This window comes from Haliotis rubra, unplaced genomic scaffold (assembly GCF_003918875.1).
Source record: "Haliotis rubra isolate DU_JTF1 unplaced genomic scaffold, ASM391887v1 Scf13, whole genome shotgun sequence".
Classification (NCBI taxonomy): domain Eukaryota; kingdom Metazoa; phylum Mollusca; class Gastropoda; order Lepetellida; family Haliotidae; genus Haliotis; species Haliotis rubra.
The window spans coordinates 2,551,345-2,577,140 of record NW_025765225.1 but is presented as its reverse complement, the minus strand read 5'-3'; the positions used below and the strand labels follow the sequence as shown (position 1 = coordinate 2,577,140).

General features: G+C 38.4%; 1 protein-coding gene and 1 long non-coding RNA gene across 4 annotated transcripts in view; both read left to right on the top strand.

The window, feature by feature from the left end:
- The window catches only part of LOC124267131 (serine/threonine-protein kinase Nek9-like), a 33,371-nt gene extending 13,339 nt beyond the window's left edge, over positions 1-20,032 (top strand). The window contains exons 12-26 of one of the 3 annotated variants that reach the window (XM_046702007.1): positions 2,049-2,111; positions 4,255-4,399; positions 4,617-4,811; positions 5,063-5,109; positions 5,299-5,460; positions 7,806-7,911; positions 9,392-9,553; positions 9,886-10,059; positions 11,336-11,386; positions 12,761-12,778; positions 15,764-15,960; positions 16,905-17,054; positions 17,286-17,315; positions 18,709-18,783; positions 19,551-20,032. In XM_046702007.1, the coding sequence (XP_046557963.1) occupies positions 2,049-2,111; positions 4,255-4,399; positions 4,617-4,811; positions 5,063-5,109; positions 5,299-5,460; positions 7,806-7,911; positions 9,392-9,553; positions 9,886-10,059; positions 11,336-11,386; positions 12,761-12,778; positions 15,764-15,960; positions 16,905-17,054; positions 17,286-17,315; positions 18,709-18,783; positions 19,551-19,628 (1,653 nt within the window). In that variant the 3' untranslated portion in view covers positions 19,629-20,032. Of the gene's footprint in view, positions 1-2,048; positions 2,112-4,254; positions 4,400-4,616; positions 4,812-5,062; positions 5,110-5,298; positions 5,461-7,805; positions 7,912-9,391; positions 9,554-9,885; positions 10,060-11,335; positions 11,387-12,760; positions 12,779-15,763; positions 15,961-16,904; positions 17,056-17,121; positions 17,142-17,285; positions 17,316-18,705; positions 18,784-19,550 lie in introns of all 3 variants that reach the window. The other 2 variants (XM_046702008.1, XM_046702009.1) reach the window with 2 other exon arrangements.
- Positions 20,033-22,129: 2,097 nt separating this feature from the next.
- Positions 22,130-25,084, top strand: LOC124267130. The gene is made up of 2 exons (XR_006895958.1): positions 22,130-23,918; positions 24,029-25,084. It is a non-coding gene; the product is annotated as an uncharacterized LOC124267130 (long non-coding RNA).
- The last annotated feature ends 712 nt before the right edge of the window (positions 25,085-25,796 follow it).

Here is a 25,796-nt window from a genome sequence, read left to right as displayed (position 1 = left end):
GTGACTGTAGCCTGATGGTATGGTTGGGTGTTGGACCTGTTCAGTAGAGAGAGATCCCAGTTCAGGTGAGTATTGGATGATTGTGTGTGACTGTAGCCTGATGGTATGGCTGGGTGTTGGACCTGTTCAGTAGAGAGAGATCCCAGTTCAGGTGAGTATTGGATGATTGTGTGTGACTGTAGCCTGATGGTATGGTTGGATTGTGTTGGACCTGTTCAGTAGAGAGAGAGGATCCCAGTTCAGGTGAGTATTGGATGATTGTGTGTGACTGTAGCCTGATGGTATGGTTGGGTGTTGGACCTGTTCAGTAGAGAGAGGATCCCAGTTCAGGTGAGTATTGGATGATTGTGTGTGACTGTAGCCTGATGGTATGGTTGGGTGTTGGACCTGTTCAGTAGAGAGAGGATCCCAGTTCAGGTGAGTATTGGATGATTGTGTGTGACTGTAGCCTGATGGTATGGTTGGTTGCTGGACCTGTTCAGTAGAGAGAGATCCCAGTTCAGGTGAGTATTGGATGATTGTGTGTGGACCTGCTGACTGTAGCCTGATGGTATGGTTTGGGTGTTGGATGATTGTGTGTGACTGTTCAGTAGAGAGAGGATCCCAGTTCAGGTGAGTATTGGATGATTGTGTGTGACTGTAGCCTGATGGTATGGTTGGATGTGTTGGACCTGTTCAGTAGAGAGAGAGGATCCCAGTCAAGGTGAGTATTGGATGATGATGTGTGACTGTAGCCTGATGGTATGGTATTGGTGTGCCTGATGGACCTGTTCAGTAGAGAGAGATCCCAGTTCAGGTGAGTATTGGATGATGGTGTGTGACTGTAGCCTGATGGTATGGTTGGGTGTTGGACCTGTTCAGTAGAGAGAGGATCCCAGTTCAGGTGAGTATTGGATGATGATGTGTGACTGTAGCCTGATGGTATGGTTGGGTGTTGGACCTGTTCAGTAGAGAGAGGATCCCAGTTCAGGTGAGTATTGGATGATTGTGTGTGACTGTAGCCTTGATGACGACCTAATGAATATGGTTATCAGACATGCTGACCTGTTAGCGTGTCACTGTACAATGATTGTGGGGATTGGTGTGCATAATGTCCACCACTGGATTACCTTGTCCAGACATTATTTAGACTGTAATGTCACTGATAACAGTTTGAAATAATAAATTATATGAACCTATATGCCCATCATCATATTATGACAAAATTTGGCTTATGTTGTCCATGAATTCTCTTTGAAATCATCAAGTTGCTGTCTCATTTTATAATGTGTTGACCTTGAGATGGGGACCAATAATCTGTGTTGTGGGATATTGTTAATGTTTGTCTCTTCCCGACCTGTTTAAGTTTTGACTAATGTCATTCACTGTGGCAAGAACTACAACTGTTTCAACACAAACACTGACCCTTTTGGATTTTGAACTGAACCGGTTTACCGGTATTTACCGGTTCAGACATGAAAACGATACGTATTGCGATACGCTGATCGAAAACCTGTATTTTGACATGCATTCGGAAAACTTCATAACACTCGGAAATCTTCGGATATTTCCGTTTTTTAAGTTGTTCCTTTCCTTTTTATATTTGTGCCAAATATTATTTACATTTGTTTTTTGTCATGATTAAAAGTTTTTATTAAATCTTAATCAAGCATAGTGATTTTGTTGTGTTTTTGCTTTATAAATCAAGCATTAACTCGATTATACGTAGTTTTTTGTTGAAAAAAAACTTCTTGCAATATATTGCAATACATATTTCAATATACGCTTTTGCATCGCAATATGAAAATTCTCTGCAATACCCACTCCTAATAGTACACACTTTTTGTATAAAAACTCATAGCTGTGTGGAGGGGGTTTGCATTTATTTTCACACCATAATGAATATTGATGTGTTATCCCCATGTACAGTCATTACTATGAACATGTAACACCGGAAATACCATGTCAACGATCCGAAATTTAATACTCAATATAATCATGCAATTTCACTGTCTGGTTATAAAAAGCATTCATTATATACCTGGTGAATTTGGTAATGGTGTTTGCAGGTGTCTGCAGGCCACTCCCACTTGGCGACCCTGACAGTGGAGAAGGAGCTCTACACCTGGGCGGTGAGTCAGCTGGCAGCTCATGTTGTCCATCTCAGATTATTATAATTACTCACTTACTTCATCGACAAATTCAGACCTGGTGAGAGTGTCTGTTTCCTTATTGTTGTTTAAAATGAGTTTTTTTAAATTACCCAGTCATAGAATCCCTCTCTATTTTTTTATATTGTATGAGTGACGGTATTATCAGTAAATAATAATTAGTTATCTATATAGCGCATGTTTCCAGTCCATGAAAGTCTGCTCCAAGACTCTTTTAGGAAAAACAGCTCTGCCAAAGGGTATTATATTACATTAAGCTTTTCAAATGATATGTATTGAAGTATTTTTTCGGTGTTCTCGTATATTGGGTAAAAAACATTGTAACAAGGTTTCTTTTTGTATTGTACGCAGTAATTCATTCACAAATGAGGTTTCACTTTGAACTTGATTGAGAAAACGATAGAAATGGGGAAATGATTTTTGTTTTACATGGTTATCTCCCTTGTGTCCACTACTAGGTAATCATGGCAGTAGACCATACTGAGTAATTTTTACTTTTGTCTGTAGAAAACAGATCACTCAAGCTTCCAGTGTGTCGCAATGCATAGCAATACAAATATTTAGCCATTACACAGTCCTAATATACAGATATATACAATGCTGGTGGCCATTTTGTAGTTTTGGATACGAACAAGACATTTTATCCAATGTGATCCAGTAGTGAGTGAGTGAGTGTGTATTGCTAATTGTCCCCCCCAACACATCAGTGATTAGGGTTAGCAATGATTGACAAACAGACAAAGTATTTCAGCTTTTAAATCACAAGTTGATGATTTCTTGGCATCGGGTGGATCGATATAAGATGGTCAGAGACAGTTATGATAATTATGTGCCTCAAGACTTGTCCAGTGGGCTAAAGATCTATGATTGTTAGTTCATCCTGACACTCGAGTACACTCAAACACCCATGAAAAAGACTTAGATGAAGTCAGTTTTCAATGTATGGGATGTTACTATAACTTACATTCGTTTGTTGATGCTATTCACATATGTTATTTGCCCTGCATGTTACTCAGTAGACACTAAAATTCAGTGAATGTAATCATTTTCTTTCAAATTGTTTGACTGGCATTCTAGAAGTTGGTGAGTCAAAGATGAAACATACAACTTTATGGATGACAACTTCTTGTTTATTGCATTAAGCGATGTTTGATGACGATGTAAGAATCTTCATCGGAACGTCGCTTAATGCAATAACAAGAAGTTGTCATCCATAAAGTTGTATGTTTCATTTTCCTTATGGAAAATATAATACAGAACTCATGTCAGTTTCATAAATACATGTGGGAATATATGTTGCAACAGAAAATTCAAAAGTAGGAATCTAAAATTTCAAATAAATTTGTCATGTCGAATCATGTTAAACAACCAATGAAATGCTCATTTATCATAGCTTTTCCAGAATGGTTTCATAAAATTTGAGGGGTAACAGTAGTAATAGAGGGGGGGTACTACCTCAGATGCGGCTTAGAGGCTTATTTGTGGGAATTAAGCCTCCCAGCCCCCCTTAAAAAAATATCAAGAGCCATCCTTCGATGTGCAAGTTCAAATAAAAAATAGCAAAAGCCCTCTGTGGCCACAACCCACAGAGGGAGCAATTGGTGTTTCAGACATCCTTTGCAGGACTATAGACGGAGCCCGGTTTAAGAGGATGATGCAATCTCAGGATAGCCCTGTTAAACCGAGCACTCGACTATCAGGTCCTCTGTGGCTCAGTCGAACGACTGCTGGGTACGATCAAGGTACAGAGTTGCGCATCTCTGTCACCGAGGTTCGAAGCCTACCATTCGGGAAAAAAGCAACAAGGAGCTCTCAGGGAGAGCACAGTCAACCACAACCCCACGGGAGAAATACCAGCGCACCACAAACATCATCAGACCAGGGACCAGGCGGGTCTCTGATCAAAACACCAATTGCTATTTTTTATTTGAACTTGCACATCGAAGGATGGCTCTTGATATTTTTTAAAGGGGGGCTGGGGGGCTTAATTCCCACAAATAAGCCTCTAAGCCGCATCTGCGGTAGTTCCCCCCCTCTATTACTACTGTAACTGTTTCTGCATATCATATGAAGTTACGGGGTAAGAAACTCATTCTTCTTGTAGAATCTTCAAGGTGACACGGCCATAGTTGGTCAACTGGGTCATGGAGATGTTGCTGCGTACAAGGCCCCCAAGAGAGTCGACGCTCTTATTGGCATCCCCATCAAGCAGGTGGACTGTGGGGAGGATTTCACCTTGTGTGTCACAGGTAACGATCACCTGTAGCTGGTTCACCCATGTGTAAGATGTATCATCAGTACGTGATATTTGATAAATACACTCTCAAGACGTACAGAATTGAGTATAAACTGCCCCTTTGGGTTGAGGAGTTTTACCTTATATTGATGTATTTCATGTGCTAATGAAGACATTATATTATATCTAGTCATGAAGAGATGATACATAACCAGTTTCTTTTTCCATAGATGAAGGAAAGGTGTACTCCTTTGGTTCAGACTATTTTGGTTGTCTTGGAACTGACAGTGGAGATGATGTACTGGAGCCGGTGCCAGTAGACTACTTTAGTCAGATACCAGTGGAGCAAGTGTCATGTGGAGAGTCCCACTGTGTTGCCATCAGTAAAGATGGGGATGTTTATACATGGGGCTGTGGGGAGTTTGGTGAGTTGATTGATATCAATTTTCTTCAGTAGGAGCATATTCCTGTTAGGAAGTATATTAAGCCTTCATAAACATGAATTTCTTTTATTTTTAAACGTAGTCAAACTATCATCCATAAGTTGTTACATTTATATGGCTAGTGGGGGATGAACATTCATGCTGGAGGCACAGACAGCTGGGAAAGGAAATTCATGTTTGAGGCACAGACTCATGGTTTATGTGACAAGTAAATGAAATGTGTGATATTTCAGGTCGTCTTGGACTTGGTTCAGAAGATGATTACAGTCTACCTCAGAAGGTAAGTAAGAGTCCAAAGGCGGGGAGGAAAGGAAAGTTACAACATCTTCATATTCACTGAGAATTTAATGCAAATGGCAACGATTGAATCTGTAACAATTGCAGTACCAATTTTCAATGGAATAGCTCTGAGTGTGTAACTCTTTGTCAGTAAAACTGCCCCAGAGTTCTACAGTATGCTTGTTGTCAGGTGTCCACTCCAGGCAAGCACCTTATCAAGTCGGTGTGTGCGGGATCAGACGGAACGTTCCTCATCACCACCAATGGCCGCCTCCTGGCCTGTGGCAGCAATGAGCACAACAAACTAGGCTTCAATTCAGAAACATCCGGGTTGAGAAAACGAAAAGCAAAGGTATGTTTGGATCACTGTTTGGCCTGTATTTGTACAGAGGTGGAGGCATGTGGTATCCTTGTGGTTAATGCTTTTGCTAATCTTGCTGAAGACCTAGGTTCCTTTCCCTTCAGTGGTACAATCTGTAAAGTCAATTTCTGGTGTTCCCAGCTGTTATGTGTGTAGGATAAAGCACGACTCCGAGGTTATGGTTGGGAAAGTAAGACCCGAGACCGGAGGGTGGGGAGAAGTAAGACCGAGAGCGTGTAGCGCTCGAGGTCTTACTTCTCTCCACCCGATGGTCGAGGGCTTACTTTCCCAACCATAACCGAGGAGGAGTGCTTTATTATACATATAAACCGTCAATGATGGATAATTAGATGATCGTGTAATGAAGCTACGTAACAGTAACTGAAGCGCTAGTAAAATCAATTGAATGACAGTAGGCCTAACTATAAATACATAATTCAACCCTCGGTCTTTGTCGGCCCGGTGATGTGTGGTAGACTGTCCGCTTATGAATGTGAAATATGCGGTTCAAATCCTGCTAGGGAAAACATTTGCACATTTAAGTTGATCTTTGACGATATTTTTCAATTGATTTCAAACACTAACATATCATCTGCATTTGAATGTTGATGTTAATATAGAGTTTGGAAAAAGTAAAACCTGGGAAGAGGTCTTACTTACAAAAAGTAAAACCAAGAAATAGGTCTTACTTACGAAAAGTAAAACCTGGGAGCAAACAAAAACCTCAAATGCGTTATTCAGGGAAAAGAAGCCATGTCTAATATATAGTGAGAAGCAGCTTTCAGGTTTATATTTTGCTAGAATATTTGCTACAAAAGCAACATTATAAAAGCAAACTTGCTCACACACTCACCATGCATATCTGCAGGGCTCCACCTAGCTTGGTCATCAGGATTCCCTGCGGATTGTTTTCAAGTGCTGGGCACAAGTTAATATTTCCAAGAATCAGGCATCAGTTAATAACAATAATAATAATAATTCATTTATATAGCGCCTAGTATCCATCTGACTAGCTGCTCACTGGACGCTGTAATCAGAATCTGATTAATATTACCCCGGATAACCCAAGCTGCCTGTTAGGCGCTAGAAGGTTATAGTCAGATGACTTTATCCAACCGGATACCCATTTTCTGCTAGGTGAACAGAGGCAATTTTGAACAAACTCACTTGCCTAAGGTGAGACCACATGTATCACATGTGCTTCGATCTGGGGCAGGACTGAAGTCCTAGAAACTCTCAGGAGTCAAGCTGCCAAACACGGTCACACATCCTAGGACTGTCCGAGCTTGACGTCACTTACCTTCAACTGATTCGTGACCTGAGCCGCCACTGATTGATGACAGAAAATAACATGTATATTCTGTTGATTGAAACATTATAATGAGAAAGGAAACAATTTCTCTGATAGAGAAATGTTACAAGAAACATGACTTATCAAAGATGATTACGGGTGTTGCGGATGTACACTGCATTGTGTACACAGGAGCCTTGCTTCATGTGACCCTACAACTTTCACTGGCTAGCTGGCTGACATTAAACTCAACTACTTACAACTTGGGTTAAAACACATTCACTCAGTCACTTCCCGTCAGCAGAGTCTTTGCACAAAACATTTGAATCTTCACCGAACATGGCTCTAAGCATCATCAGTTTATGTTATCATATGTGCTGTTATTGGCTGAGCTTACTTGACCAGACAGAATTCTACTAGACTTGGACTTCAGACAAGTGGCTAAAGTCACAATCCACTGTCAAGTCAGCAAGAGGTTGTTAAGGCAGACACAGTTGAACTTCTGTAGAACACCCTGTTAGTCCAGGCATTCTGTGATCTAGATGATTTCTGTTCTAAACAGCTTTGCCGATTTGTAATTGGTGATTTTGTTTGGAAGATTTCTCTATGAATGATAACATCTGGATTAAATGGGATTTCAGTCCATAGATAGTAAGTGAGTAAATATGGTTTACACTGCTTTTAGCATTATTCCAACAGTATCACAGCGGAGGAGTGAGTGAGTTAAATTTTACGCCACACTCAGCAATATTCCAGCTATATGGCGGCGGTCTGTACATAATCGAGTCTGGACCAGACAATCCAGTGATCAACAGCATGAACATCAATCTGCGCAATTGGGAACCGATGACATGTGTCAACCAAGTCAGCGAGCCTGACCACCCCGATCCCGTTAGTCGCCTCTTACGACAAGCATGGGCTATTACTGAAGATCAATAACCCAGACCTTCACGGGTTCACAGTGGTGGACACCAGCAATGTATAGTTAAAACAATAAGGTGTGGTTGTATGCATGATTTACAGATTTTGTATCTTGTGTTTGCAGGTGTACGACATCCCCTGTAAATACATATTCACTACAGTGAAGCCACTCAGCCGCTACAACATCGTCAGTGTGGCCACTGGCAAGACACACTCCGCAGTCATAGATTGTAAGTGGCACCCAACCTGTGTTATCATACATTCCCTGGAGAGGTGTTATAATATACTACCCATCAAAAGGTTAGACTCACTAGTGTAAATATAGTAACTTACTTCAGTCAACTGTTCTTAACTTGATTTTGCAAAATATTCCATACTGTTTAAAGGTACTGTTGGCACATGAAGTGATGTATTGTAACACAAATTCGTATTGTTGAAAAAAATTATTGTCATGAGTTCAATAAATCATGAAACTCAGTGAAAATTGGCAAATTCTTAACAAAACTATACACCAAAACGCAGCTGTTATTTGCACATGCTTTTCAGCAATTTGATGCATGATCCTTGTGCAATTCATCTGTATAAGGTTTGCTGTTGGTTCCCCCAAGTTCTATGTAACCACATATATATACATAACATATAGTGAGTGCTTTAAGTGAGTCTAAACCTTTGATGGGTAGTATATGTGATGTTATTCAAGTTCAAATTGTGAGATTGTATCGAAGTTTCCTACAACATGGTTTGTGTGTACCAGATTCAGGGGAATGAAACCTGTTTTAATCTTAGCGACCTTAAGATGTCCTCCTTTGATTTTGGGTTGAATGTCTTTGGATTGACTGAATATAAGTTACCATGGTTACAGTAAATTTGTTTATCTCCTATCTCTGTAGCAATGCAAGTTGAGAAAGTTCACATGTTGTTTCCAAAGAATGAGGTACCAGGAACGCCTGAAAGTCTCATAATTTGTTTCGGAAAACATTGAAGAACATGATGAAAGACATTTGTCATGTTTTTTGTTCTATTGCCTTGAAGTTTTGGACTGATGAAATGGCCAGGTACAGAGGTATGCATGAAAATAATGGAATTTCTTTTTCCAAGTTCTTGAGAAAATTAGACCATGACCTTGACTGATCTTTGTACATACTTGTAATGGTTCTAAGTCTGCATCTCCTGAGAATACCGTGATTGTATTTGAAAGTTTTGGGCTAGATCAATTCTATTAAAATGTTACTAAAAAACCTGTAAAAATCAACCTCTTTTAAAACAATAATGCACATTTTTGGGTATACCTTCTGCTCTGGTGTTGTTCACAGAAGTCCAGGGCCCCGTTTCACAAAGCTCTTGTAGGCTTAAGATCTCGTATATTTTCTCGTAGCATTGGTACCTGCTATACTGTAACATAGGAGGTACGAATGCTATGAGAAAAGTTACGAGATCATAGGCCTACTAGAGCTTTGTGAAACGGGGCCCAAAACCTTTTAAAACTTGAAATTTATTTTAGTTCTCATTCATATTCGGATCTTTGATAAGTTCCATAATGATTTCAATAGTTTTCTAGACTCTTTTAACGATGGAGATCTTGGAGATCCAAAGGCATTTCAAACACCTAAACCTTTGTGATACAGAGCTGACTTTTAGAGTAAAGTATTCAGAAAAGGTGGAACAGTGCTTTGATTGCTTCTCCTGAAGTCTTCTTGCATCTTTCTACAGTGTATGGCTACCTGTTTACATTTGGTTCCAACAAGTATGGGCAGCTGGGTCTGGGGGACTTCAAGAAGCGGGAGTGCGTGTGTCGTGTTGGAGGGATGCTTGCAGGGCAGAGAGTCGGTAGGGTCGCGTGTGGCAATGGATTCACTGTCATCTCTACTAATGGTAAGAAGTTATGTTTTGTCAAGTTTTGTCAGTATATATACATTCATACTTGGTTCTTATTACCTAGTGAGATAATTTTGTAATTACAAGTCAAACTCTGCAAACTCCCGTGGGGAATTGAGAAAATGTCAAATACAGTAATTACCGCTCCTGTCTGAGGGTCAGCAAAACCAGCAGTTGCGATGACGGTTCACGTTGCTGTGCGTTGGTCTCTTGTAGCTTGATAAGCTCAGTGGTCTTTAGACTTGGATAGTGTCTTGACAAGGACCATTGATAAAAATAATTAAACTGTTACCATGGTTACCTATATATATGCTCTATTCTCTCTCCAGAGAACCAGATCTACTCGTGGGGTAACGGAGAGAGTGGCCGTCTAGGTGCTTACATCACCGACCAGGGAAAAGGTCCGAACAGTCAGTGTACGTCGCTGCCTCGACCCATGTTTGGGTGTCTGCACATCGTAGCAGACATCTCCTCTTGCCACTGGAATACACTCCTCATTGCAGGTACTTGGCACTGGGCAGCTCAGATCAGAATGATTCTCAGATGCTGGATGTGGAGGTGGCTAGATGCTCTTATTTGCAGCCATTTGCTGTACAGAGTTGCCTTCCTTAGTAATGCCAGGATCTTCTAGTCATGATATTCAAACTACACATGTGCCATGCCCATGAACCATGGGTTTTCAGCACCATCCCAGTATTTGTGGGTTTCATGAATGTCCTAAATGGCTATACCTTCAACAGTTTGGATTTCATTCAACGATAGGCTGTGATAGAAATGAAATTGGACAAGGAGTATTAATATGGAGGACAATTTATATAATACATACACTCCCCTAGTGAAGGGGAAAGAAGTCGGGATGAAATAATGTATATGTATGCTAAAGAAGTTGTTATGAGCCTCATGTAAGTCATCAACCTCTTTAATATACGTTTGAAGATCCGGGTTAGAATTGGTCTTCAGCATTTCCTGCTTGTCATAAGAGGCGACTAACGGGATCATATCCCAACTGATGTTGATCACTCGATTGTCTGGTCCAGACTCAAATATTTATAGACAGCAACCATATAGCTGGAATATTGCCAAATAAGGCGTTAACAAGAAACAAACAAATAATAATAATACATTTATATGATGTTTACATCTAACCTCTAAATGACTCTAGACACTCTCAGAAAGGAGCCTTATTTAACACCAAATGAAAATCAGGTCAGAGACTCACAGTCATGAAAATGCAGAGGATGTTAAACACTTACATGTTTGTAGGTGGGTAAGACAAAGTAAGGTATATTTGTTTGTTGTTTATGCTGGTTCAGGAATATTTTGGCTGTAAAACATGGTAAACAAATAATCCAATAAGACCAATTCTACCCAGATCTTCACAAGTTCATTCTATTAGTTATGGTAGGAATACTTCAGTGGGAGAATTCATGGGTCCAGAAAACGTGACAATCAATACGATTCTTTGGTTTCACAAGCAAGCAACAAAAAAACAATGGGAATTCCTGGTGGGAATTGGTCCCAGCAACCTATGCTTGTGGTTAGAGAAGCACCAGAAGAACCTATGGCCACACTTGGATGATTGTGTGTCAACAGACGTGGATGCTGTTGGTCATTGCTCATGATATCAATCACTGGATTGTCTGGTCTAGACTTGATAATTTACAAACATACAGCTGAAATATTACTGTGGTGTTAAATAACAAGTAGCATGCCTCCAACATCTAACTTATGAGTAGATGGTTTTTTATATTTTCACAATTATTCTATTTTCTTTTTCAGAGAAAGTCCTCAACCAAAAAACGCTCAAGTCAAGGGTATCCTCCCCTAAATGTATGTTCCCTTCACTGTCAGTATATGGTATTCTGTTGCTTCAACTTTGTTTTGTCTATGCAGTAGTGATCAGCTGTCTCTTCTCAGTTCTACTCTAGCTCCTCCACATCTGTTAGAAACGCACAAAATACTACTATATCAGATAGGCTGTTACACTCATTTCTCAAACTGTCTGCTAGAAGTGTTTAGTGTATACTCATATGCCATAACTGCAAAAAATCAATAGTATATTTTATGTTGTGTATTGATATTTTGAAACATTTTTCATAAAACCCTGCGTTACACATACAAAAGTGTAAATATCTCTTTATTATGCTTACTAAGCATTAGTGAAAACATATATGTTATTTACAAGTAATCAATCCTGAGAATACAGTGTCTACCTGATGGTTTGAGGAAGGTTTGTCTCTACAAGAAACGCCTTGTGGACACTGGAGTGGAATAGGTCAGGATGACATTGCAGGTCGTGATGACCCAAGTGTATGGGTAGAGGAGGATACTTCCACCATGGGGCATGGTGGGCAAGCTGTCTAAGGTGCCAGGCTAGTGATCCAGCGAGCTTGAGATGACAGGATCGAGCCCACATGTGACCAGGTGTAAAAACCTTGGAGTCAACTTTGTGTGCAGACTCTTTCAGTGTTGTCACAACCCCTAGTGTACAGTACACAACCCTGTGCACTTAAAAGAACCCACGAAACCATTGGTAAATGACCAGATGGTGGCCACATGAATGCATGCAAACACCTAGTTGCAGGTACAGCAACGCAGTAAACTTGCAGTAAACTATGTGCCCCAGTCCACCCAGCTGTGAATGGGTATCTCGTAAGGATGGGAAAGCTGCAATAACTTGGTGCGCCTAGAGGCTGCAAGAGTTGTATAATCCCCAGGGAGTTGAGATTGATAATATGTCGTGCCGTTGAGATTGACCTGCAATGATCGAGGAAAATAATACCTTGAGCATGTACCAGTTTTAAGGATATGTGTGCTATATAAATATCCTATAATACTTGACTGGTTCCATGTCATTGAGGCCTGGCACTGTGGTTAGTGTTCATGCTTTCACATTATTTACAGGCCCTATGATATAACAGGAATATTTATACTTGAGACCACCTCGAAGAGGAAAACTATTTAGTAGAAAATGTTGAAGTGAAAAACACTTTCTGAATATTGATGCATTCTGAACAGTTTCTAAACACTGATGCTTTGTAAATCTCCTATTCCACTCTAGTTTGAACTGGATTGTATTAACGAATTTCTTTTAATATGAAACAATAAAATTGAAAGCCCCAGTTTATTGATGCAGAACACTTTATCATTTAATATGGTTCTTGTTTGATATGAAATATATGATCTGCCTATGATTTGCTTTAGACAAGGCTCCAGAATCAGGTAAGGCAAACTGTGATTGCTCTGTGCATGCCTTCAGAAGGGTTGTGTGTGTTGACAGTGAGATAAGGACTACAAGCATTTAAAATAATAACAATTAGATACATTAATAAGGCTGAAATGAATATAACCTAGGACTTCAAATTCATTATGTTGAAGTAATGATGTATTGTAATCATCCTAATGATGTTAATTCTATGACAGTTTGCAGAATCAGTTCATGACCATCCATTTAAAAATACTAATGGACATCTGAATCAAGAAATGTTTTTGTTTTGATAATGTCATAAAGATTTTGTTCATGTTTATAATTATTCATCACTTTAAAGTGAAACACATCAAGAGACAGTGATATTAGAATCAAGACAGTTTGTATAGTTTTATTATTGTTGTAAATATTTTATTCATATTTATAATTATTCATCACTTTAAAGTGAAACACATCAAGAGAAGTGTTCTGTGTGAGCTTGCATGGTGTCAGTGCATGGTCAATATTGGGTGATTGGAGTGGTCTGCATGACCTTGTCCCATGTCCCTCACTGCCGTGTCCGATTCAAACATCTAACATGTCCTTTCCCTGGTGGAGTAACAGATACCTCCTCCATGACGCAAATCTCTACATATCAAGATAATATTGGTTCATTTAAACCCAATAATTCAATACAGTTTCTTGTCTTCTGTTCCTCTTTGGAGCTTTCCTGCTTTTTTTTCAGTGAGGTCACAGCAAAATGTTCTTCAGATTTTGTTTAAGATACTGGGCACCATTATTGTTTTGGAAACTTCCATTCAACATTCTCTTGATTCATCATGTTCATTTGAATATTTACTAATGTCACTTTCTCAGAGGTTAATCAATACCTCAACACCTGATATATATTAATGTATATTTGATTTGATTTTTAATCATGCCTAACTTACAGTTAATTTTGTGCCTATATGTTTTTGCCCAAGGACAATACATCTGCTAGAGGCAACAGTGTCCACATTGCCTTGATATAGACCAGTGGACACTCTTGCCTGGCAAAAAGGAGATTCATCTATAGTATTGCTCCCAATAGTATGACTATCCCTTTGTCTTAAACATTTTTCTGAAGAACATACTATTTGTTGTGTTCTCACAAAACCAATTTGAAAGTAATTTTCACCAGCTTTAACAATTGACATGTGCTGATATGCTTTTTATTTCCAGCAGTATTCTATATTGACAAAATTATTCTGGCAACTGGTTGGTTATGTTTTCAAGTACAGTTAAATATAGTAATGTTAGAGTAATATTTGCAAGAAGTCAGCAAGTGCACATTGCCCACTGCATGCTGGGAATATCTGCTGGGTAGCGGTTGTGATATTGATGTTATTCAGGTAGCCGTCTGCTCATAATAGACTGGAATAATATATCCTGATGTATGAATATTGCTGACCTGTTCAAACCTGGCATTACAAATTCATGTAGTGAAATTGTTTAATAAATGTGGTAGTTCGTATTTATGTTTCATTATTTGAATGTATAGATAGTTTATGTCAAAACTCACATCATTTGTCATATTTGAATAATGTTGGTTGATAGTTTGTTTTTAAATGCCATAAATTGTAGGAATTTGTTCCTCTGTGGCCTACCTGTTTGAAAGCATTCCTTGTACAGAGTCAGGGTGCCTGGCGGTGCCATTATCAAGGGTCACAAACATCAGAACCTCAGATTCAAACCCATTATCATTGAATCATTACATACCTAAGGTACACATCTCCACACAACTACTTACATCCTTTAAATGACTGTGCCATCAGTGCTCCAATACTATTCAAGAACACCAGGTAACTCTTTTCCACACAATGTAAATAGCGAAATGCTGCTGTTATCATTTTATCACAACTGGTTGGCTTGGAACAATTCTGTTTTCCATTTCAGTGTAGTCTAATTATGGCTGGTACGGGGTGTTGGGTTGGCCCAGTTCGCTTGTCACACTGAACGTCCGGGTTCCATTCCCCACATGGGTACAATGTGTGAAGCCCATTTCTGGAGTCCCCCACCATGATATTGCTGGAATATTGCTAAAAGTGGCATAAAACTAAACTCACTTACTCATCATGCTGGTGCATTTAATAGGTACACAATGACCTTTGTAATCCCAATGGAGACTGTGTCAGAAATAGTTAAGCTTCATTGTGGCCAAGCCGGCATGTTATGAATTCAGGTTATGTCTTTGGCAATGCATATAAATAACCAAATTGACAGTGTTATGTATTCCATGTGTGTAGTGGTGTAAAGTCAACAGTGAATATGTTATAGACCTTGTGTAGGTATTTGCAGGTTTTTGATAGTCTGATTACAGTAAACTGATATACATTTCAAGGGTACAGCACCCTTAAATATCTAGATGTTGAAGTAGCTAGATCACAGAAAGTTCCAAATACTCATCAGCCATGCATGGTTAAGAAAAACATTTCTATAGCTTAGCAATGTGTGTATTTTTAGAAACACAAATGTGTGGTTGAGAAACACATACACACACACATGCAAACACATGGTTGAAAAATACAGGTGTATTGATGAAAAACACATGCTTGTTTAAACAGATGTATGGTTAACAAAGAAATAGCATTGCTGGACAAATGCACATGTATAGTAAATATTGTGTATGTACAGTACGTAGTTAAGAAAATTATGGTTAACAAAGATATGAATGATAAAGAAATTATACAAGTATTCTTATTTCAGAATTAGTGTCATGTTTGTATTGCAACGATTTGAAAACAAATACTTAACATTTCTGTTGGATTAGGACTTTTGTATTTTGTGTTCAGTAATTGAAATGTTTTGATATTTCATATTTTTTCACAATCCACCTGACGAAGAGGCAAGGAATAGCCCAGAAACGTTGTGACATACAATAAAGAAGAAGTTGTCATCAATAATAATTGCGTTTTAATTTTTTCTCCAGTTTGATATTGTCTGTGATACATGCATTAATATCCCCTGCTGTTTGTTCCCAGTTGAGTTTATCCAAGTGGAGACTGTCCCAGAAGACAGTGCCTTCGTGGATGATGACATTGCCAGTCCCCCAGTCATATCCAGCAGCCCCCATGTCCCTACCCTGAGCGGGGACTCAGGGAAACCCAACACCCCTCCCGAGTCAGCTCAACACACAGCGGCAGTCACCAACAGCTCATTGCCACCCTGGCTGGAAGCGGTGAGGGGACAGCCTAGTTTTACCTGTACATTTCTGTCATTAATGATGTTTGCTGATCTTGAATCAGAGTTTATATGTTTTTTCTAAGATCACGTAAGTGTACATCCAAATCAGCAAGTAATTCTTACAGATTATACAAATGTCTAACTTTCCAAATGTAAAGAAAAAGGGTGTTGAAGTCAAAAGTCAAAAGATGTTTATTGTATTTCAGGCCTCTGGCCCATATACATTGGAGTTACATGCATTATACTATCATATACAGCTTGAATACACATGATTTTGACAGAGTATCATGCTTAGACATTGCATTGTAAATGTATTGTGATAGTTTTAAGTTGATACAGTTGTCATTGGAAGACAGGAATTGTTTAAATGCTATACTAGGTGACTTGGAGAAGTAACATTCAGGAATATATTGTTTACGTAGATCTATGTACGATGGACAGATAAATAAAAAATGAATTTCGTTTTCAGTAGATAATTTACACAATGGGCAAATTCTTTTATATCTGTTGATGGACATACGTCTTCTACGTGTTAGATTGCATTTCACTGCTTATTATTATTATTGTTTTTGTTGTTATCATTATTATATGCTGCACCAAACTCAATTTGACAAAAGAGACATATAGGAAAGTCCTTTACACTGAAGTTTTATTAAGTGTTTGTAACTTTTGAAAAATATGAGAATTTCTATAGGTAATATAACAAAATGTGTAGTGAATCACCTCTTTGTTTGGTATATATCTTTGTATGTATATGTTATATTGAGAGAGTGTTTGTGTGTTTCACACTAGGGATGTGTGTGTGTATGTGTGTGTAGGCATGTGTGTGACATTGTGAGCATGTTCCTGTTACAGTCAAACTAAAAATGTTCAAGTAGAACATATTACAGAGTATGTGCAGTGTCCCCTTCTCTCCTAATCTCACCTCATATATTACAGGAGTTAAATGATGCTGAAGTGATACCCATCCCATCCTGCACCCCGAGTCCAGACATCGGAGGCTCCGACCAGCCAGCCAGTGGATCAAGTGGTCATCCGTCTCTCAGACTACAAATGCCAGATTTAAACATGGTTTCACAGCAGATGTCAGTTTCAGACAAGTGTAAGTGTCAGATGTCAGTTGAACAGTATATCACATGGTTTCACAACAGATGTCACGTAGCTGCTCAGACAAGTGTAAGTGTCCAGGATGTGTCTAGTTGAACAGTATATCACATGGTTTCACAAGTGTAAGTGTCAGATGTGTCAGACGTAGCTGCTCAGACAAGTGTAAGTGTCCAGTATGTGTCTAGTTGAACAGTATATCACAGGGTTTCACAGCAGATGTCAGACGTAGCTGCTCAGACAAGTGTAAGTGTCCAGTATGTGTCTAGTTGAACAGTATATCACAGGGTTTCACAGCAGATGTCAGACGTAGCTGCTCAGACAAGTGTAAGTGTCCAGGATGTGTCTAGTTGAACAGTATATCACAGGGTTTCACAGCAGATGTCAGACGAGCTGCTCAGACAAGTGTAAGTGTCCAGGATGTCTAGTTGAACAGTATAATCTTCAGTAACCCAAGTGTAAGTGCTTGGTTTCACAACAGATCGTAAGAAGGTCTGTGTCTAGTTTCAGTAACCAACAGGATCGGTGGTCAGGCTCGTTGCTGACTTTGGTTGACACTTGTCATCGGTTCCCAGTTGTGCAGATCGATGCTCATGCTGTTGATCACTGGATTGTCTGGTCCAGACTTGATTATTTACAGACCGCCGCCATATAGCTGGAATATTGCTAAGTGAGATGTAAAACTAAACTCACTCACTCAACTTACACAATCTGCAAATGTGCATCGATATATTAAAAGATATGTCACTGAGTCATGAATATTGGACACAAAATATTCACTGAGTCCAGAGGGATGCACAATATTATTCACTGAACCCACAACACATCTATGACTTTGCTAAGTGTTTGGTTGTTTGTTTCAGAGCAGTTAAGTGCATCATTTCATCCACCAGTCCAATCAATGATTCATTCCAGGCTCTAAATAAATTATCAAAACATACAGCCTCTACTCCGTTACTTCAAAGAACCCTTGTATTGCCTGCAAGGACCCTTAAAACTAATAATTAGCGGTCCCTGGGACCTCCATGTTTGTGAGTCGAGGTAAAACCCTGATGTCAATTCTGTCACTGAATGTCAGTTCTGTGTCAGTGGCAAGTTCACGGTTTTCAGGAACCATGAAATAAGTCGGTTGACAAATCATGAATCCTAAAGTAAGGCTCAATATTCAAACCAACCATCATGGGATTCTTGCATGACTAGTGGATAGATGCATGACTAGTGGATCATGACTATTCAATAGATGCATGACATATCACTAGTGGATAGATGCATGACTAGTGGATAGATAGTAGTGGATAGATGCATGCCTAGTGGATAGATGCATGACAGTGGATAGATGCAACAATAGATGGAGTTATGGTGTGTTACAGGGACTGAGGATAGTGGAGTCATGGTGGATACAAGAGTCTGAAAACATTGTTCAAGGTTGTTTCCACATCAGGGTCATAAGAACAAGAGAAAGTGTATAATGTGGGATAGGATAAGTATCATAAATATACAATTTATATGCTTGATTGGCATTTTAGAAGATGCTATTTGATGAACATAGAGATTTTTTCTGGGTTACATCTCTTTTAGAAAGAAGATGTAAACCAGAAAAAATCTCTATATTTATAGTTAAAAATTTAAATTCCAGCAGGACCATGAACCTGATAGTCAGAATGTGGGCCATCTGCAAGCCAGGATACAACAACTAGAAACTGAAAATAAGAAGGTATGATGTTCTATATTAAGTGTGCCATTCAATATCATTTGTCACAAATGTTAGAATCTCCTTACTGCGATATCTCATCCCCAGGACTCTGTACTATCACTGTAAGAGCCTTTCAGGTGGGCAGTTGGATCTCAGTTCCCATATCGCCATGACCTACCATGTTGGTCATCTTTAGCTGACTTTTGACATTGTCCACGTCAGCAAATGTCTGAGCTCTCCTTCTGTCAATTACCACTGAAAGAAGAATATACTGTATTAATCATATCAGGATTATTAATTACAATATAGCATACTTTTCATTTTTGAAAATTCAAATATGAAATTTTTAAATGTTCATTGCCGAAGCTCATTAGAGTGGAGAATACAGATTTCATACTAGAAATATATAGTTTATTAGAGGATGATATTGAAACTAGGCTCTCATGTCATTTTAATCAAGGTCTGCAAATGCTTGGACTTTGCTCTTTTGGACTCTTTTTATAAAGGTCAATATTATAAGAATGATAAAAGGCAATTAAGCATGGATACATTTTGGGAATCTATTCTTTGTTATGCAAACCTATTCATATATAAATGTCACTTCATGTCAGTTATCAAAGGTGAGCTTCTGTACCTTTGGGTCTTTGGTTTGATTTATTTTTATAACAGTTCAGTACATATAGCAAGGTAGCAAGAAAACATTTGCCTGACATGTATACCTATTGCATTCTATAATGGCCCAGCTATAGTTTGGTGTCTTTTATAGACATTTGAATGGTTTATTTCAGTTGTGGAAACTGGTGAGTGAGCAAGAAGAGCAGATAAAAACATTGATGCAAGACCGAGATAAACCCAGAACATCCTGATAGTCATATCCAGCTTTAGAATGCCATATTATAGCTAGCATTCCATCTTAAAGCATGGTGTTCCAGTAATCCACCCTGGGCCCATAATTGTTTGCATGTTGCTATTGACTGCCATCTTGTACATGCATAATGTTCTGTAGCATAGTGTTACTGTGTTCCAGCCATGATGAAGCCCTGAGGCCCATGGCAGTCTGTATGTTCTGGACTGACATCTTGTAGTGGTGTTCCTACATGGTACCATTATTTTGAAACATGGTGTAAATGCTGACTTGAAGGATAGTTAGTTCTACAAATGGTGCTCTTATGAGAGGCCATGATAATCTGTTGATAGCTGTTGACTGCCATTTTGTAGCATAGTGTTCTTACATGAAGTAGAAGTGTGGTCCTACATGAAGTTGTAGCAGTGGTCCTACATGATGTATAAGTGTGGTCCTACATGATGTAGAAGTGTGTTCCTACATGACATAGAAGTGTGTTCCTACATGATGTAGAAGTGTGTTCCTACATGATGTAGAAGTGTGTTCCTACATGATGTAGAAGTGTGGTCCTACATGAAGTTGTAGCAGAGTGTTCCTGCATGATGTATAAGTGTGGTCCTACATGATGTAGAAGTGAGGTCCTACATGATGTAGAAGTGTGTTCCTACATGATGTAGAAGTGTGGTCCTACATGATGTAGAAGTGTGGTCCTACATGATGTAGAAGTGTGGTCCTACATGATGTAGAAGTGTGTTCCACATGATGTATGGCATAGAAGTGTGGTTCCTACATGATGTAGAAGTGTGTTCCTACATGATGTAGAAGTGTGTTCCTACATGATGTAGAAGTGTGTTCCTACATGATGTAGAAGTGTGGTCCTACATGATGTAGAAGTGTGTTCCTACATGATGTAGAAGTGTGTTCCTACATGATGTAGAAGTGTGGTCCTACATGATGTAGAAGTGTGTTCCTACATGATGTAGAAGTGTGTTCCTACATGATGTAGAAGTGTGGTCCTACATGATGTAGAAGTGTGGTCCTACATGATGTAGAAGTGTGGTCCTACATGATGTAGAAGTGTGTTCCTACATGATGTAGAAGTGTGGTCCTACATGATGTAGAAGTGTGTTCCTACATGATGTAGAAGTGTGGTCCTACATGATGTAGAAGTGATGAAGGTGTGTGTAGTCCCTACATGATGTAGAAGTGTGGTCCTACATGATGTAGAAATTAAGTGTCCTAGGAAGTGTGGTCCTACATGATGAAAGTGTGGTCCTACATGATGTAGAAGTGTGTTGTAGAAGTACACATGATGTAGAAGTGTGGTCCTACATGATGTAGAAGTGTGTTCCTACATGATGTAGAAGTGTGTTCCTACATGATGTAGAAGTGTGTTCCTACATGATGTAGAAGTGTGGTCCTACATGATGTAGAAGTGTGGTCCTACATGATGTAGAAGTGTGTTCCTACATGATGTAGAAGTGTGTCCCTACACATGATGTAGAAGATGTAGAAGTGTCCTCCTACATGATGTAGAAGTGTGTTCCTACATGGTGTAGATGATGTAGTGTTCCTACATGATGTAGAAGTGTGTTCCTACATGATGTAGAAGTGTGGTCCTACATGATGTAGAAGTGTGGTCCTACATGATGTAGAAGTGTGTTCCTACATGGTGTAGAAGTGTGTTCCTACATGATGTAGAAGTGTGTTCCTACATGATGTAGAAGTGTGGTCCTAATGTGTGTTCCTACATGACATGATGTAGAAGTGTGTTCCTACATGATGTAGAAGTGTGGTCCTACATGATGTAGAAGTGTGTTCCTACATGATGTAGAAGTGTGTTCCTACATGATGTAGAAGTGTGTTCCTACATGATGTAGAAGTGTGGTCCTACATGATGTAGAAGTGTGGTCCTACATGAAGTTGTAGCAGAGTGTTCCTGCATGATGTATAAGTGTGGTCCTACATGGTGTAGAAGTGTGGTCCTACATGATGTAGAAGTGTGGTCCTACATGATGTAGAAGTGTGGTCCTACATGAAGTTGTAGCAGAGTGTTCCAGCATGTAGATGTTAATGGCGACATGATGGATAGTTAGTTCTAGTATGATTATAGTTATAGTTGTGTATATGAGTGATGTTGATAGCAGTGTGATGAATAGTCTGTTCTACAAATCCTGCTCTTAGTATACACAAAAATTGACATATCCTGAAATTATAGTAAATTAAATCTGATCAGTGATTCCAGAATTCTTCGTGTCACATCACATAAGTTGTCAATTTCAGAATCTAGTCTGTCAATTGTTTCTTCATTACATATTTATTTTCACATTCTCAGTGGACCAAGGGAAGGTAATACACCTTATGTTAAAGTTAATTGGTTGTTTAACGTAGCACTCAGCAATATTCCAGCTATGTGGTGGTGCTCTGTAAATAATCAGTCTGGACCAGACAATCCAGTGATCAACAACATGAGCATCGATCTTCACATTTGGGATACAATGACATGTGTCAACCAAGTCAGTGAGCCTGATCCCCCGATCCCGTTAGGTGCCTTTTACAACAAGCATAGGTTGCTGGAGGCAAATTCTAACCCATATCTTCATGGGTATCTGTATGTCAAAGACCATCTTGACACAGATGGCACAAACATTTAACTAATTTAATCTTGAATATTTTAACAAGAATAAAAGTGCATATATAGAAAAAGGTTTACCTAAATTGTCGCTACATTTGCATATAGATAGTATCTACTTACATGTGGAGACATGATGTGCATGTGTGGATGAATACAGAAAATACTAGAACTATTCTAGTTTTTGGAGGAATTTGATGCTGTATATAAGTCTGAGAGTACAGTTCCTGATGTAATGTTGATTGTGTGAAGTTATGGTTGTGTGATATCTGTGATATGACATATGTGATAATGTGTGCTATGACATGGTGATCTGGTGTTATAATGCTTATTGTTATTGTTATAACAGCATTTGATAAGGAAGTAATTTAGGAATATGTGTGATAGAGAATGTTTCCTGCATACTCAGGTTCCTGATGGTTCTGCTTGTAGATGTTACAGATACTGTTGCTGTGTTTTACAGCCATGTATATACACTGTTCATGTACCTTGCACACTTATGTATTTATTCACTGGTGTATGATGTTTTAATGTTTAATACAGTCATGAATATCCTGTACAAATATTATTATTTTCACTCATTGTTTATTAGAATATGATAAAGTAGGTATTTACTGTCCCAAATCTGGCATCCTAACACATACATATTAAAAATGGATGAAAAATTGACAGAATATTTTTATTCATGTTTAGGAATGAATATGGCAGTGTTTCTTGATTTGGGAAGACTTAAAAATATTATTAATAATAAAATATGACCTGAAAATGATAATGCTTTACAATCTTCTCATCCTAACACTTTTAGATTGACTTTAATTAATATTTTGAACTATTGTCTTCAGAGCAGGCTAAGTGTTTCGTCACTTGTGGCCAAGCACTATAGTCAATTTCTGGCATTTGTCAGGGACCCCCATTTTTTAACCTGGAACCCTGGACCTCTATGAAAAATAACCCTGGTAAATCTCTGTTCGAAGTGTTCATGTTTTATATTGTCAAATTAGTAAATACATTTCTTAAAGAGGAACCATTAGTAAAGGTAGAACCTTTGCTGCACATGTGAAACGTAAATTAGATTGTCAAAATCTTATCAGATATTTTGTTCCTTATTTAATTCAAATTCCATAAATGATTTTATATTCACTGTTTTTATGTATAAATATCTGTCATTTTATTGGCAGTGGATGAAGTGACACTTATGTATAGATCTTAGTTGCACTGTGTTACATGAATGGTTTCATCTGCTGTTTGATGTCATTGTATAAAGTATCTGGGCCTATACAGATGCTAGTGTTAGAATATTCAAGGCAGATGAGGTACAGAGCTGTTCAGATTACTGATGTCGTCCGTACAGATGTTGATGCTTTTCATCATTATTTTGTAGAATATTCAGTGAAAGTGTTTTTGTAATTGACTCCATGCATTGCTCTGGCATTTTTCATGTTGCTGGAATCATATCAGGTTTTTAAATGTGAATTTCATTATACTATTCAAAAACAACAATACAGTTGGAAAACAATGTCTATTTTATTATTGAATTTATTTATACATTATGGAAAAATATTTTCCATCACATTTTTATTAATTAATTTTTCCTACATTTGGAGTTTGATACAAGTTTGTCGCACAAAAATCCCTCCAAAATTAGCAAGGCATGCATGTAACCCAGCAGCCATGGCTATAGTACAGGGCCTAGATTTACAGGGCTCTCTTAGCGCTAAGATAGTCGTAAGTTAATGTTAATGTATGGCACTTACGACTATCTTAGCGCTAAGAGAGCTTCAAAAATCTAGGCCCAGGAATATGTGTGATATATATGATTACAGTTTGTTACCTGCTTGATAGTGTTGTCATTGTACCTGGACATCACAGATTCCTGTCCAAGATGGTCCAAATGGTTGGTCCAGTCCAGGTTCTAATATTCTTTAAAGAATGTATATGTTAATCACTGCAACCAGATCACTCACATGTCAGTTTATCATGGTTGAGTGAATGGGTGAGTTTAGTTTACGCCATTTTTAGCAATATTCCAGCAAATATCACTGCAGGGACACCAGGAATTGGCTTCACATGTTGTACCCATGTGAGAATCGAACCCGGGACTTCGGCATGTAAATGCTTTAACCACTTGGCTACCCTGCCGCCCCCATGGTTGAGTGAACACATACCAAGGGTAGAAGTCGGAAGCAGTATGTCCAAAGTGACATGAATTATCATTTGTTAAACAACCTCTCCCAAATTGTGTACATATTTTCAAGTGCCTCTGTATGAGAATCATTTTACACTTGTTGTTGGTCTTGAAAGAAAGAGACAGTGTTTTTTTTACATTTTGTGAGCTATTTGTGTGTATTTCTCGTTATTGTTATCAGAATTTCTCTGTGTTGCATTCCCTGGAGGAATGATCCTACACTTTCTATAATGAACAACACTGTAGTATTGGTAATTGTTTTGTGGATGGATGTTTGATTTTTTGTCTGTTATTGCATTCGTTCATCAAAATATTACATATATTACACTATTTTCAACACATTGCATTTTTTGTGAAAATGATCTCATTTTGTTGATGTTTGTGACAATCCACTGCTTTTTTACATATTGTTTTCTGCTTCTGAGGTTTTTTTACACCACAGTATTAGATATGTCCTTGCACTAGATCATTGTTTCTTATTTGACACGACTGAAATGTATTTTGAACGTATTGTTTTGAGGTCATACTGTCACCTTTGGCTGCCATGTTTTACAGCTACTGAATTATCAGTAACGTATGGCTTGTAATCTGTGTAAACTTCTTACTGTGGAAATGATACAGTGATGGCAATTTTGTTCATAAGATTAAATTCTTAACATGACATTTATCTGTTGTTTTCTTTCAACAGGAAATACTTACACTGTACTGTTGATTAGTTGATTAGTAATAATAGAGTCAGGCTGCTCTTATGGATGACAGGCTTCATTCTTGCTTGACAACTGTATGAGAATCTATATCAAACCAAATCAGTCTGATATGGAGTCACATCATATGGAACAAAGACGTCATCAATAAAAGCATCCTGCCTTTATTGTCATAGGAAGGCTATCCAGACTTTCACAGGAAACACTAAGGTACAAAAAGACCAATATTACATTTTTGCCATTGTCGTAAGTACACTGTGGAACAATGAATTTGTAGAACAAAAAGTACTATATGAAAGACAATATTTTAATGTATAAAACATCACTGCTGGGCAATACCCTAACCCAAGTTTCTGACAAAACACATTCTATTGGGCTTAAAATCAAAATTGCCGTAAACATTATATCACTAAAACTTTGTGATGACAACAAGCAAGTAAACATGACCTGATTAATTTCAACTAACTAATCCACTCGGAAGTGTTCGGAAGATATCTCAGAGATATTGTGAAGTAATTTTCAATATCCGAACTCATTTTTGTTCTTTCTTCCAATGGTGTTCCTAAACCATGATAACCTTTGATAACAAAGCTTCTTTATTAGGTATTTGTAGCATTGTGTTATTTTGCTTGTTTCAGGTTATATTTCACACATAATAAATGTTATATT